This window comes from Merops nubicus, unplaced genomic scaffold (genome assembly GCF_000691845.1).
Source record: "Merops nubicus isolate BGI_N331 unplaced genomic scaffold, ASM69184v1 scaffold19548, whole genome shotgun sequence".
Classification (NCBI taxonomy): domain Eukaryota; kingdom Metazoa; phylum Chordata; class Aves; order Coraciiformes; family Meropidae; genus Merops; species Merops nubicus.
In genome coordinates, this window is record NW_008624100.1 from 12460 (window position 1) to 28114 (window position 15655).

Here is a 15655-nt window from a genome sequence, read left to right on the forward strand (position 1 = left end):
CGAACCCAGGCACTAGCCAAGGACCTGTGCCAGCAAGCCCAAGCTCTGCTCCCCATGGGCAGCCCAGCAAGAGGTTGGGTGTATGTTTACAAGCAGGCCCTGCGTGCTAGGCTAAGAATGCCCGTTTCAAGCCAGTAAGTTTGCCTCCACAGAGGTGGGATTTATTCATAACTGGGCTTTTTTATGTTCTTTTTTTTCTTTCTGGTTTGAGGGCTGGGGGGTGGGAGCCACTTCATTTCACAAACACAACAGCTCATCCTGCTTTAGCTGGTGCTGTGCATGCTGTTCAGCCTGGGCAACAGACCCTCCACAGACTGGAGCTGACTTAAGTGTGTGCCTTGCACAGAATTAAACTAGGTCATTTAGCTTCAACACTGGCCGTGGTATGGCTGTTTTGAACACAACTGGGAGGACAGAACCAAGAGGAGGGAGCCTTTTATGGTTTATTGCCTTGATGCTTCATCTGGCAGATATTTATTTTTCTAGAATCCAAATTACAGAGATTCTTTCTCTGCCTGTCAGAATCTGTCAACCCTCCAACTTCTGGAAGTTACACTAGGTCTGAAAGACACAAACAGAAACCAAACACCCAGAGCACTGGGTCTACATAAAGCACTGGCTGAGTGTCTTCACAGCACATAAGGGCCCTTGCCGTGGAAAAGAAAGATTACTGAACAGTAATAAACCAAAAATCAGAAGTGCCTCAAAGGTCAGAAAACAAATGGAGCACCATGCTTTTCTGAAAACAGGGGAGAGTCTTCCCTGCCCCATGCCAAATCCTGAGAGCGAGAGCAAGAGAGAGAGAGAGAGAGAGGTTTGTTGGTTTGTTTTGGTTTTTTTTAAATGATAAACACAGGACGTTCAGGAATCCAGAGATAAAAGCATGCCCTGATTATTTTGTAAACTGTACTTTACACTTTTTTGACTTAACAACCATTCCCTGCTTAGGGCTGTGGGTGGGTGGGTGTTTTCCTCAATCCTTGGCAAGATCAGTTTATATTTCCTAACTTGCATTACCAACTGTGTAACAGACATTGACTGAACAGTGTGCTCAGTTAAACTGGAAGTAGCTGTAGATTTATCCAGTCCATGGAGAGACATTCTCACTGAAAGCATTAGTAACGAGAGCCCACCAGCCAGAGCACCAGGGGCCTTGGCCTCCTGTACAGCAGTCACCCTTGTGCTCGTTTTCCTCCATGCTGTGTTCCTGTTGTCCATGCTGTGTCTTCAGGCACTGGCACCTCCCCTATCACATGTTGATGTGGATCTTAATCTGTGTCTACATCTAGCTAGCTTTTATCTAGCTGTTCCCATTCATTCAAACCCCAAGTCCTCTAGAGGGACCACACCAGGTAAGAACTTCATATGCATTTCCAGGCTGCACTTAAATGCTGCCTAACATTTAGCTGTAGCATTCTACAGATTATGACAATAAAAGGAGTTGAAATTCTCCTCTTGAGTCTTTCATTTTCTCATTACTTGAAGAAAATATTTTCCACTGTGTTCTGGGAGTAACAGCTTCAACCTTAACCCACTTGTTAACCAAGACTGTGAGCAGCTTTCATAACTTCTCATTATGCCTGTATTCAAATCAAGCTTAGGCACTAAGCTGGTAGGTGTTACTTTAGCTTGCCTTGTGAACTGGAGCTGCACAGGAGCTGAGGGGGAGGGAAGGTGTGGCATTTACCAGAGCCCAGCGATTACTGTGGGAGAACCAAGTTTAAAAATGCTTCTCTGCCTTACTTAAAGATGGAACCTGAACCCACGTCTCCCCTGCTGTGAGAACAGTCACTTCTTCCCTCACACAGGCATACACTTTAAAGCTGTCACGTGGTCAGAGTTCTCTGGATTGTTTGAAAAGCCTCCCTCCTAATAAAAAGCCTCTCTTCTAATAAAATATCATTATAATGGAATTTCAAACTGCTTACCTGACCACTTCCCATTTACAGTTTCCCAGAAACATCAGGAGGCTCAGTCATTCTTCTCTTACTGTGCTAGAGAAAATTCAGTCAGAAAAAGTGTTTGCATGAGAAACCTACACAGCTACAACTCAGCAGTGGACTGGTCTCTGTGAGAGATGTGGGTTATGTTCTTAACCATGCAGAGGGATTTTAGAACCCATCTCTCACAAGCATAATCTCATCACAGAGTCACTTACCAGTGAGAAGAAAGGATCAACCTGGACTGAGGCTCCTAAATTCAGGAAAGGTCTTAATATTTGAGAATTGTAATTGGACACAGAATCCTTTAGGTTGGAAGAGACCTTTAAGATCATCAATTCCAACCATCAAGCCAACACTGCTAAGTCCTCTGCTAAAACAGAATCATGTTATACAGAGTTAGTACTTGAGGCATATTTGTCCAAACTTCCTCTTCCAAGTAATGTCTTCACAGGGATGCAGACACCAGCACTTGCCTGGGCACCTTCTGGGCCACAATGTGGCAAAGGCCGTGGGGCCAGAGCGTGGTTCAGCTCAGCACTGCAGCACGACACCCCCTTTGTGCAGCTAATCACAACCACCACACTAATGGGGAAAAAAGCTGCAACCTGAACTTTCAACAGACATTCTAGAAGATTATAACCTTGCAATTAACAAGGTAAAGATGACCAGTGTATCAACTTCTTAATGAACAATGCTTGTGAATTAGGAGGCACTATTACAAGATGAGTACAGCTGAGCCACTCATGCTGGGCACACCTGCACCTACACTGACTAGGGATGACTTTCAGCCTAGGCCGTGTACTAATTATCCCGTGTAATCAGAAAACCACAGCCTGCCAACTTAGCAAGGCCCTGGCATGTTCTGTTGCTGTGCACAGGCCCTCAAGAAGATACATGCTACTTAATGTTAATGGGAGCAGGGGCTGAAAAGGCAGGGCTGTGCATGGCCAATGATAATGAAAACAATCCTCACTCTCTGGGCTTCAGGGAGACTTGATTCTTGTATCTAAAACATCTGCAGAAGCACACCAGAAGCAGCAGTAGTTCACCTGACAAAGAGAAAGCCAACTGCCTTTATTTGGCAACAGCTTGTGAGAGATCAGCAAATATAAAAAAAAAGGACATCCAAAGATGGAAACCCCTGGATCTCAGCATACAGTTACAGGGTACAAACCTTCCATACAGCCAGGCTGCACAGTTAGATAAGCTACAGGCACATGGAGCATGACAGTCAAATCTACAGCGGCAGAAGTGTGAGACAACTGAACCCGGTGGGATCGAGGACAAGATCACCTAGCCTGATCTGCCACTTAGGACAGATTTTCAGGTCTTGCCACCCGAATTCTTGTTTGAATTAGAGCAGCTCTTGCAAATGCAGCTGCCCTTCAGTCTGTAGCTTTTAATAAGTCTACTGAAGCCTAAGCTTGAATTATTTCTTTGCTGCCAGGAAACTGTCTTATTTGCGTTATGAACTTACCCAACTTCCAACTACTGAACTACATTTCTCTTCAAGGTTGACATACCCTATTAGCCAAGTTTCTGTTCCCTCTCCAATGAAGTATCCTGATCAAGTTATCCTGTGAGATAATCCTAAGCAGGAGCCAGTGCTTTGCCAGCTTGCTGTTTGCATGCTAAGGCAGATCCCAGCTGAGGGCCTCCCGGAGCCCCTCTGCGGACACGCGTGGGCTCAGCACTCAGCACCACGGGCACTGTCCTGTGGGTCACACGGCTCCAGCAGACTGCCACTGCTTCGTAGAAAAAGTAATGAAGGAGAGGTCATAGGACCCTTGAATAATGGAACTAAGTTGGCTGAGACTTTAAAAAAAAAAAAAAATAAAAAATTCAAAGAAAGAGGTGCCTGAGCAGCACTTTGTGCCCACGCAGGACGGGCCTTTGGCAGAAGCTCTGCTGCTATTATTGAAGTTGCTTCACTTCTTGTTCTGATACATTGCACGTATCAGAAAGAATACATTACCCAGTGGCCGTCTGAGGAGCTGCCCAGAGGATGGAACAATGCTGAAATTTCAACCAAGTCAGGAAGTAACACTGAAATCATTGTGGCAGAGTCCCAGAAACCAGTTTACACATCATAACACACATGGCACAGGGCAAAGCCAGAACTCAGTTACTTTCTCTCTCACTCACTGAAGTCTCTCAGATGACAGTAGCTCACAGATGATGCTGCTCCCAGCCACAGTCCAAGCAGCAATATAATATCTCCCTCTTACAGACCTCCCTCTACAAATCCTAGCAACACAGGCTAGTATGCTGGGCAAGTTCTGGCCAAATTATCACCAATCATCCCAACACAAACATCACAATCACAGTTTCCACATAACCACTAAAAATCAGTCATGCTAATTGAAACTGCTTTCAGCAAAAGAACCACGTCCTTTCAACTTCTCCCCTTTCAACTGTTTTTACCCCTAGCTAGGTCAGGTGAAGCAAGCAGGATTTACACTGCATGAGGACATCATCAATTATGGCCTACCACTGGCATCTCCTTCCTCATAATCAAAAAGGTGCTGCATAAGTTCAGTAAATCCACTCAAGTTCCTCTGAACACATCCCACAAAACTTCATCCACTGAATTACCTTGGTGGTGACAGGGAAAATCGCTGAAAATTTCTTCTGAGTCACTGTTTTCACATTTATTACTTGGGAGATTACTTACAAATTTAAGGTAAGAACAGTCTTTCACTGGGGGAAACTGCCTGTGAATGCAGGTTATACAGACCTGCACCTGTGCTGTATCTCTGGGTTTCTGGACTCTCAGGTGGTCAGGCCTGAAGCAGGCACTGGGCAAGGTCTGCAAGATGCCCAGACAACCCTGACTCATGACTACAAGGTGCTAAAGCAACAGCAGCTTCTTCCACAGGCTAAAGGAAAGAGTTACATGACACCAATTCTACACAAAAGCATACACTGCTTGAGCAGTGCCAGTGAACTAAGTAATAAAAGCCAAATGCTCCATCTGTCCAAAACAGGTTGTAAGTATTTATGTCTAGAGAGAGGAAACTGATGACACCAGCCTCAGCTATGGCACCGCCTCAGACCACAGCAAGTGCCAGAAGCTGCTGTGCCACCTGGTGGCCTCCAGGCCAGCAGCTCAAGGGTTTGTGCTTCCAGCCCAGGAACAGCCTTCTTGTCCCCAGAGCTGGCAGGAGCAAGTGTCTGGCAGAGCAGGGACCCGGCTGGGCTGGCAGCCATTTGCACTGAGCACTCCTCTGGCAGAAGGCCTGCAGGGTGGGGCAGAAGCAACCAACCAAACCGAGGGCGGGCACGATGGGCTTCACTGCCTGCAAAACCTCATCCTCAAGAGCAGAGCACGAGATCTTTTCCTTAGAAATGGTATCAGCAGTCCAGCTGAGGAAGAAAGCAAGAATGTTTAACTAGTATTATAGGACTGAATGGCTTTCCTACAGCAGAGGAGAAGACATTAAAATGACTTTCCCAGCATTTCTGCAAGGATGTACAGCAATTTACCTGAGGACTTCACCTGCCATTCTCACTAAACTGGCCACTGGTGATACCTGACTCAAAGTTCTTGGTCAACTAGCTCTCTCCTTTCTTCACTCAAAAATGGGAGAACCTTTCCATGCCAAATGGAAGACATTTAAACAAAGACCTCAGAGGAATTATTGCTTCCATTCTCAGTACCTAAGTGATACAAAGCACAGAAAGCCAGAGGGAGAGAGCACTGTAGCTTAACAGCTGTGCAAGTGCAGTCCAGGAATTCTGCTGTTAGAATTTTCCCTCAAATTGTGCTTTCTTCACAGTTCATTCAAGCTACATGTCCAGCCAGATTAGAAGGAAAAATACAATGGCCTACAAAACGTCATCAAGCTCAGCAAATCGTGGCTTGAGATGAAAATACCTAAAACCCAATCCTAACACCAAGCTCCAAACACTCAGACCCTTCAGACCCTTTTTAATCCTGCTGTTTAATGCACTAGATATTAACAACTTATTTAAAAAAAAAAGAAAAAAGAAAAAGAGAAGAAAAAAGCTACTAGCACACCAATAGCAATGCCTGTGGTCACTCGACTGAGCGGTGAGGGCTGGATCAGAACCCTCAGGCCTCCTCCTGGCTCAGATGAACCCAAGGCCGCCGCCACTTCAAAGCCCTCAGTGCCTCTCTCCTTCAGTCACACAGAACACACACACACCTGGGCACACACCTTTACTCCTTCCAGAACAGGAAAACTACAACTGTCTGCTTTTCAGCTCTCCCTCAGGCCCTGAGTGGCATTTTACAGCATTTTCCATGCAGCCAGAGGCAACTGTTGTGTACGTCTGGAAACCATCCCACGTCATGGTGTTAGGCTGGACAAGCAGCAACATTTGCATGAAGTAGAGATTTACTGCTCTGGTGACACTGGACCCAAAGCCAGGTCATGCACAAGTGGGAAACATCAAGAAACAGCTCTTTGAAAACAGAGACCAGACAAAAAGAACCTGGATCTGGGTAAACAGAACACCCTTAAAATAACAGCCTGTGACTGAATGCATGGAAGCAGTGCCGTGTTTTCTGGTGTGGGTGAAAAATCATTTAAGAGTTTCCCAAAGAAAATCTCTACCATTAGAACTCTAGCTCCATAATTGAGAACAATGGACTTGTAAATTTATCTGGAATAAACAGAAAGCTCAGCACTGCTCAGAATCAAGGCAATACTTTCAGGCCAGTGAAAACTATCTTACATCATGCCTGTCCACTATTTTTGCAGCTTTGAAATAAGAAAACTAAAAAACTCTCAAATCAGCATCTGCATAAATAACCTGACAGCTCTTTATGGAGTCATGGAAGAAAGAGAATGGAGGAAGGTGTTCTACCAAAACTGAAATGATGACCCACTGCAGGCATGCTGTTTTTAGAAAGAATTTCTTTTCAAGGAGAATTTAAGTTACTGGAATATTCATATTATCCACCATCAGCCCTGACCCTTCCAATCCAAGCAAGAAGTGAGGGAGACAGGGACAGTTTGTGAAGCTCAGCAGTTAGTGGGCGAGACTCTGGGTACAGTCCTGGAGGGACCATTTCTTTCAGTAGTGCATGAAGTTTTTCACATGTTGGTGCTCATCCTGGACTGGCTGTTAGCTGGAGTAAGCTCCCCTTGGCTACCTTCTCTTGGAGGAGACTGCAAGAAGATGAAGACACATCCTAGTTAGTGATGTGTAAATACTCTGCAAGAGCACTTCCTGAGGGACCAAATGAAAGGTGAAGCACAGCAGGGTAACAGCACAGGCAGAGCATACTCCCAACTACAAATAACAAGGGCTTTGAAAAAGCCACGTGTTTACAACTTCTATAGTTAAAGTTCACAGGAATTTTTTCTAAATAGGTCAAACCAAAACTTTTAAATCTCTCTCATTTACTACGTACAAGGTGCTGTTGGCCCCAGAAGTTGAATCCTATCTGGCATTTGTTTATCACAGAGATTAGTATCCTACAGAATGTAACATGTTCTGTGGCAGATGGCCTACCCTCTGTAAGGGTGCACATTTGGAGCTGCATCCCAGAAGGAATATGCCAAGCAATTAAAGCATTTTTTACTTCCCCTACTAAAAAAAAAAAAAATTACTTCAATCAATCTTTGTCTTAATAAAAAATATGCATACGAATAGTTAGAATTAATTAGTTATGAATAACCCAAGCATATAAACTGCAAAGGGCGTTCTGCATTGTACGGGCAGGTCAATATATTAGATAGAAATGCTTGTTCCTTATATATTTAATATTCACTAGTGTAAGAATGTGTCCAACCACAGGCACAATAAAACCATTTCCCTCCAGAACCTTCAATCCCCACCTTTCCTAGTCTCAGTGTAGAGAGCAGAGGCACGCCCTCCTGCCCCAGGCCCTACCTTGACGTGGATCTGGTTGCGCAGCACGGCCGCCCGCAGGATCATGGCCTTGGCACGCCGCTGGAACTCCTTGCCCATCAGTAAGGACTTCTCAAACGTCGTGCTGCGCTGGTCCACGTCCCGAGCGTACAGGATCTGCAACCAACAGAGAGCTGTGCCCGGGAGCTGTGCCAGGGCTCCAGGGCAGGCAGCCCCTCCTGCACAAGAGAACAGTGTGGCGGTGTCGTGGAGCCTGAGCCGGCACGCGGAGCAGCCCTGCCGAGGACGCCAGGCACAACAGAACGCAGCCGCCCGGTGTCCAGGAGTGGAGCGTTTCTAACCCTAGTACAGCTGTCCAGCCTATCCCCTGTGGCTCAGCTGCACTCACCTTACTGTGGGAGTCTATTCTGGCATTGATCAGTCCCTCCAGGATCAGCTGAGTCAGCTCATCCTCCAGAGCAGCCACGGTGGTATTGAAAGCAGTGGCCATCTTGCGCATATCGGCCGACACGTAGGGGCTGAAGTACTAGAAAGAAGAAAACAGTCAGCTTCCATGTGTACCCCCTGCCCTCTGAAAACACACAGGAAAAGCAATTGCAGAGCTGGACTATCTCACCGTTCATCCACCTCTAAGGATTACAGGAACAATTACCTGGATAAGGGCACGATTTCTAATCTGGGTATAAAGTGTCCTGACATGAGGTGCAAGGTACATGTCCAGCAGCAGATTGTCCTGTGCAAAAAAAAACCATCAGAAGCTGAGAAGCAGCCTGAAAAACACACTATTGCTATGTTCTGAAACATATATGTGTATATATTTAAACCCTAAGGACATCACAGTATAGCAAGACAATATCATCATACAAAAATGAATGGAAGAACTAGCAATACATTTTTAAAATTATAACCTCTCCTCATCTGTTACTGGTAAACTATTCCCAGTTTCCATTTGTCACGTCAGGAGATAAAGGACACGGGTGACCTGAACACTCTTAGTAGCTACTTTTAACAGTCACTGTTTCTCACAGAAGGCTGCATGAAGAGTTTCTAGGGTCTGCTCTGCACTGCTCCCCTGCAACTCACCTTCATCTCATCCAGCATCTTCAGGCATGAAGCATATTTAGATTCATAAAATTTGAAGATGATGTCACGAACCTGTGGCTCCAGCTCCAAAAACAATTTGAAAGAGCTACAGATAAAGATGGCAGCAATCAGATTTTGGAACACCCCACAACCCCATCATTCCAAGTTGCAAGGTTACAAACTCTCACTATAATTTGAATATTCCACATCAATTTAGAAGTAGGGCTTCCATACACTTAGCTGACAGGAATGATGTGTCATTGTAATTCAACCTATGACACACAAATATCCATTTCCTTCCAAAGACTGTAACTGGCTTAACCTTGTACATGTCATAGTTAGATTACACAACAACTTGTAGTAACAATTATTAAATGGTACTGGTACAATTAACACACACTGAAACAAGTGGTAACATGAAGGCAAATTCTCTTACAGCTGCCTTCTGTAGGGCTCTATCCCCCCGATTTAATATCTGATATGGACCACTGATGGAAACAGAAAATGTGGCTATGCAGATGTATTTGACCTGGGGTGGTAAATTCTGCTGCCCTACACCAATTTCAGCTGTGATTAACCGCTGGGTTTTCGACAGTGAAACACCACTTAGCACTAAAGCCAAACTAAAGGCTCAGTGATTCTTTCCCTCCTGCATAAGAAAGCTATTTCTCCTGCCAGAATCCATTCTCAACCAAAGTACCACATCCCAACAGACGCTGAGTACAAACAAATTCCTCTCAAGACATCAGTTACCTGCTGGAGATAACATTTCGTTGCAGCTCCTGACGGTCAAAGGTAGCAAGGGCACAGAGCCCACCATACACAGCCACATTGCTAGGAGATAACAGCTAGAGAGAGAGAGAAAGAGCAGTCACCGAAACTGGCACGACTAAAATGGCAGGAGGTTGGAATTAAGTTCTGTCCCAGGCCTTTCCCTCACACAGTGACAAGATTAGTCCTTGTCAAATGCCGTGGAACCACCCAGCCAGCTCTCAGAGCCTGAGAAGTGATTGTCCACTGCTAAGAGAGCAAAAAACAATTCCAACAGCCAGGTTTTTGATGGAGCTACACAGACACACAAATCTTACAGGTAATTCATATGTGATCTAGAGTAGATCATTCAGAGAACCCAAGAACAGAAACCTTAAAAAAACAAACAAAAATATAACACACACCCACACAAATATTTCACGGCACCACCAAACTGTGAGAGTAGTGCTATGACAATACTACAGTATCTGAATTTTACTACCTAATACTTGGAAGAATTACATCCCCTCCAAGACCTGCACACAGCTCTTGGTTCTCACCTCAGGGAAATCACAGTGATCAAACGATGCCAACAAGAAGCACTTTGCTGCCTGTTTGTACTTCCGAGCAGCCAGTTCAGCCAAGCCTAGGAACCAGAAAGAGTTAGTTCTTTGTTTGTGACAGCATACCAACTAGAAGAAATTGCAAGACCTGCAGTTTAAAAATAAAGTGGGGCTAACAACCCCACGTGGTTGCAAGTGCCTTCACCACTGAAGTGAAATGAGACTCTCAGACAGTATCTAGCAGCCTTGGAACTACATTAGCTCACACTGGCATCCTCTCCGAAGAAACTTAGGGAGAAGAAAGAAATGGCAAAACAAGTCAGGAGTTCCATCTCATCAGCTTTATTAAATTTTGCATTTCTGGTGAGAAAATACAATGTCTGTCAAATCTGAGAGGAAAAAGTAAACCAGGCACACACTGCTGCCAAGAAGCCCTGTGGAGAGCTAGCAGGCAGAAGGACGGGCAGACTATGCAGGAGGCTGGAAGATTCACTCACCTGCTGCACATTTCAGTTTGGTGAGAATTGCCTGGGTCTGGCTGTCTCTTTCTCCTCTTTGCTAAGGGATAAGAAAAGGCAGTAGTGAGCAGGCAGTATGAAAACAACTTTGATTACAACTGTCCTTCTGATATTTCATCCTAACAGTTAATTTGCAAATCTCATCAGCAAGAAAACGTCGTCATTTTTGCGTTGGGAAATATGGGAAGAACCCAGGATGGGAAGTCTCTGTGTTTTGACCATGAAACAGATTTCCTACACACATCATGGGAGAAAAGCAACAATGAATCTCAAAAGAGGTGGTAGAGCAGCCACGGAGGCTGGATTAAAGAAGAAGAGACTGTAGGACGAAGGGAGTGTTACAGGGAGCGAGTCGTAAAGGGGAAAGGGAAGAAATCCTTTTACAAATTTTTGAGACAGAAAACAAAGGGAAAACTCATGCAAGTTAAAAATCAGGACCTTACTTCTGCAATTTCTGGTGTAGACTCAGCCTTGCTTACATAGCTCAGAACATGAGACCAGTTCTGGAGGTAGACACTGACCTGTAGAGAACCAGAAACAGTGTAGAACAGGCAGGGATAACTGGGGTCACAGAGACAAGCAGTATAACTGCAGGCACAAGAGATGTCACCAGGACAAAGTACAGGTGGACTTTACAGCAGATATTAGAAAGACACGAAGTACCATCTCCTGCAAACCTTCCTACCTTGATTACATTGAGACACATGTTGATAACATGTTTAGCACTGGTGCAGTAATCACGGGCTCGTGAGTAACACTTGAGAGCATTGCTGAGGTCCCCACAGTCAAGGTAATGATCACCTAAGTCATCATGGCCTCTCCTGGAGCACAGGAATTAAAACACCCATGAACTGTATGCTCAGAAAGGAGTTTTATGTCAGTTTGTTCCAAACAAGTAACTCAACATGCCGACCCAAGGCACTGAACGCAGTTGACATCCTGTGTTAGGTGCCTGGAGGAGCAAAATGCTCTTCCCTCCAGCAGGGCCCCTTGCATCTCACCTGATACTCTCCTTGATGGAGTTCCCTTTGTAATTTTTCAGATCTGTGTCGAGTTTCTCCAGTTTAAGAAGAGCTTTTTTGCGTGTAGCTTCAACCCAAGCTGTGTCGAGAGGAGGGGATTCAATTCCACTATCAGGCACAGCGTCAGGTGCATTCTGCAGTTCTCTGGAAAGAGACTCTGAATGGGGCTACTGCTCCACAAACTTTTCAAAAGAGGTCTGCCAGGTACCTGGCACTGTCAGCCCAACAAACAGCACTGCATACACAAAATGAACTGCAGAGAAAACTCGGATGGTGAGGAAAAAAGAAAAGGGCTGTGAAGATTCCCAGTGAAAACAGGACCGTAAGCACCACAGACATTTACAAATTCTTCTCAAAATTATCTTCTGGATCTTTCACAGGCATTGTAGTAAAAAGCAAATCATGGCTCATTTTAAAGAAACAACCCACCCCATAAACCAGTTGAAAGCAAGTTACTAACAGTGCTGCAATGAATTACTACACTCTATGGCAGTATTCCATGAGCCTGAAGACTCACTGAATCCAGGCCAACATCTCTACTGGCACACAGGGTGGCACATGCTTACAAGTCCTCTCCCCAGCTACACTGCAATGGCTTGATAGCAAAGTGTCATTGTACAGATACTATCCAACTTCTTTTCCATCCAGCTCAGCTCAACATATCTACGTGCACTGCACTCACTTTCCCATATGCAAACAGAAAATCCATTCCGAGTTTTGGGGGATTTTTGTCTGGTGGGTGGCTGTTCCTTTTTTAACCAATAGTCCTTTTCACACATAGGAAAGCAATGAACTTACTGTCACACATACATGGAAAAGACTTTTCAAAACAGGTCAAAACAGGCAAGAAATCAACAAATGAGCATCGCATCAAAAATAATGCAAAGCCAAGAAGTGTAGATGGATAAGTGAAGTATCAAACATTAACCTTAACAGCAAACCAGCTGGGGGAGGGTGGGAAGGGAGGAAAAAACCCAAACCAAAACAAGGCAGTTAGAAAAGGATTGATGTATGAACAGAAGAGCATGTAGAAGAAGACTAATCTCCATAAGCTACCTAAGGAGAGACAACTGTGCTCATCAATAGTCGAAGCGGCTGCAAGGACTAACGTCTCCTTAATATCTACCTGTAGCCTTTTAGAACACTAAGACTCCAGACTGAGGTAATGTCTCCTGTGCTTAATCTTTTTACAAAGGATGATGCATTAGGCCTGAACACACACCTTTCACTGCTGTCAGATTCTAAGGGCAAAGACAACTGGCATAAGGAATATGTTAGCATTACATGCAAAGTCCTCCACCGTGGCACATTTTTTACTGAACTCGCAAAGGCTCCCAGGATTCCTGTGATCCCTTCGTACCTGGTGGCTTCAGACAGCTTTCTGTGGATTTCTTCATACACATCAACATTGAAAGTCCTCTGGACAAAGGAGAGTGCCATCTTGAGAGCCTCCACCCGCAGCTGGGGGCAGTGGTCAGCGATGAACTGCAGGCGCTCGATGCGCATCAGGCCGCTGTAGCTGGACGCATACTGCTCCAGGTCCTGCAGGCAGAAGGGTGCTGAGCAGGGCAGCAGTGCTGCAGGGGCACCCCGCTGCCCCCTGCACGCCCTCCTGCACCCCTGGCCCCCACGGGGGGCGACGGGACTCGGACAAACAGAAAATGGAGACGGATTGTTCCCTTTCTGCTCTCTTCAAGCACTGGGAACCTCCCCAGAAGCACGCAGGTCACCTGGTGTCATTCCAGCTGTGCTGCTCTCTGGCAAGGCCAAGTTAAGCACCAGTTGTATCACCTTAATAAGTTTGTTAAGATTCCATCATTTGAGCTGAAGTTCCCTAAAGCAGACAACCATTCCAGATGTTGTTTTTCCTTGAAAAGTTTCCACGTGACAATTTGCATTCTTTTGCTCATTCTAATTTCTCAAAACATCTCCTTTGAGAACAAACAGGGTCTTTGACTCTTGAGGAAGGATCTGAGGTTTAGAACAGAATCACAGAATCCTTTAGGTTGGAAGAGACATTTAAGATCATCAAGTCCAACTGTTAAGCCAACACTACTAAGTGCGCTGCTAAAACAGATCAGAATCTGTCAGCGCTGGAAGGGACCACAAGGATCCCCCAGTTCCAACCCCTCTGCCATGAGCAGGGACACCTCCCACTAGATCAGGCTGCCCAGAGCCTCCTCCAGCCTGGCCTTAAAGACCCCCAGGGATGGGGCCTCAACCCCCTCCCTGGGCAACCCATTCCAGGGTCTCACCACTCTCCTGGGGAAGAACTTCTTCCTCACATCCAGCCTGAATCTGCCCACTTCCAGCTTTGCCCCATTCCCCCTAGTCCTGTTGTTACTTGAGATCCTAAAAAGTCCCTCCCCAGCTTTCTTGTAGCCCCCCTAAGATACTGGAAGGCCACAATAAGGTCCCCTCGGAGCCTTCTCTTCTCCAGACTGAACAGCCCCAACTCTCTCAGTCTGTCCTCACAGCAGAGCTGCTCCAGCCCTCGGATCATTCTCGGGGCCCTTCTCTGGACACGCTCCAGCAGCTCCACGTCCCTCTTGTCCTGGGGGCTCCAGAACTGGATGCAGTGCTCCAGGTGGGGTCTCACCAGAGCAGAGCAGAGGGGGAGAATCACCTCCCTCCACCTGCTGGCCACACTTCTCCTGATGCAGCCCAGGATCTGGTTGGCTTTCTGGGCTGCAAGTGCACACTAATGGCTTCATCATTCTTCACATCAGAACAGAATTAAAATGTGAGGAAATCAGACAAGGTCTCAGGTCATACACTGAAAAAAACCCACGCCAACCCAAAACACCAAAACCAAACAAAAACCAACAACAAAAAATGGGCTGTGCAGTAAACATGTGACAACTGTTACAAGGCACAGGGACAAGAGAACAAATTAAAGCCTCAGAGGTTATAAGGTGTTATCAGAGGTTATAAGGTGTTATCAGAGGTTATAAGGTGTTATCAGAGGTTATAAGGTGTTATCAGAGGTTATAAGGTGTTATCAGAGGTTATAAGGTGTTATCAGAGGTTATAAGGTGTTATCCAAGATGCCAACACGTCTGGCAGCCCAGCTGAGTGCCTCTGCACCAAGGCACACAGCCTGGAACACACGCAGGAGGGCTGGAAGCTGCCCTGCTGCAGGAGGGCCAGGACACAGTGGCCACCACTGGAACCTGGGGGACAAACCCTGTGAGCAGAGCGTGGCTCTCCATGGCTACAGACTGCTCAGGAGGGACAGGGGAGGAAGGAGGGGTGGCAGGGTCGCCCTTTGTGTTAAGAAACTGCTGGACTGTGAGGAGCTGTCCCTTCAGAACAGCCACAAGAAGGTCCAGAGCTTATGGGGAAGAATCAGGGATCAAAACAACAAAGGGGACCTTGTGGCTGGTGTCTACTACAGGCCACCTGATCAAGGGGAGCTTACTGATGAGGCCTTCTCACTCCAGCTCCAAGAGACAGTGCACTTACAGGCTCTCAGCCTAGTGGGGATTTCAGCTCCCCCAGTATATGCTGGAAAAGCTGCACGGTGAGCTGCAGGCAATGCAGGAGATCCCCAGAGTGCCATGATGACAACTTCCTGAGGCAGGAGACAGACAGCCCTGCTCGAGGGGGTGCAGCACTAGACCCCATGCTCCCAAATGCCAGGGAGCTCCTCAGGGCCATCAAGATCAGAGGCAGCCCAGGCTACACTGCCCATGCATTGGTGCAGTTCACGGTCCTACGGGGTGTGAGGGAGATGAAGAGCAAAGTCAAACCCCTGCATTTTATGAAAGCAAACCTCTGGCTCTTCAAGGAGTTAACCAGTAAGACTCCCTGGGAAACAGTCCTTAGGGACAAGGGAGCAGAGTGGAGCTGGCAGATCTTTAAAGATGCTTTTCACAGAGCTCCAAGGGCTGGAGCAGCTCTGCTGTGAGGACAGGCTGAGGGAGTTGGGG

General features: G+C 46.2%; 1 protein-coding gene across 2 annotated transcripts in view; it reads right to left on the reverse strand.

The window, feature by feature from the left end:
* Positions 1-6568: 6568 nt before the first annotated feature.
* Positions 6569-15655, reverse strand: part of GPS1 (G protein pathway suppressor 1) — a 10173-nt gene continuing 1086 nt past the window's right edge. Inside the window, exons 2-14 of one of the 2 annotated variants that reach the window (XM_008945305.1) lie at positions 13084-13265; position 12207; positions 11703-11878; positions 11387-11522; positions 11145-11222; positions 10681-10741; positions 10181-10266; positions 9624-9718; positions 8871-8976; positions 8440-8520; positions 8176-8313; positions 7809-7943; positions 6662-7081 (exon numbers count right to left, since the gene is read on the reverse strand). In XM_008945305.1, the coding sequence (XP_008943553.1) occupies positions 7007-7081; positions 7809-7943; positions 8176-8313; positions 8440-8520; positions 8871-8976; positions 9624-9718; positions 10181-10266; positions 10681-10741; positions 11145-11222; positions 11387-11522; positions 11703-11878; position 12207; positions 13084-13265 (1350 nt within the window). In that variant the 3' untranslated portion in view covers positions 6662-7006. Of the gene's footprint in view, positions 7082-7808; positions 7944-8175; positions 8314-8439; positions 8521-8870; positions 8977-9623; positions 9719-10180; positions 10267-10680; positions 10742-11144; positions 11223-11386; positions 11523-11702; positions 11879-12206; positions 12208-13083; positions 13266-15655 lie in introns of both variants that reach the window. The other variant, XM_008945306.1, reaches the window with a different exon arrangement.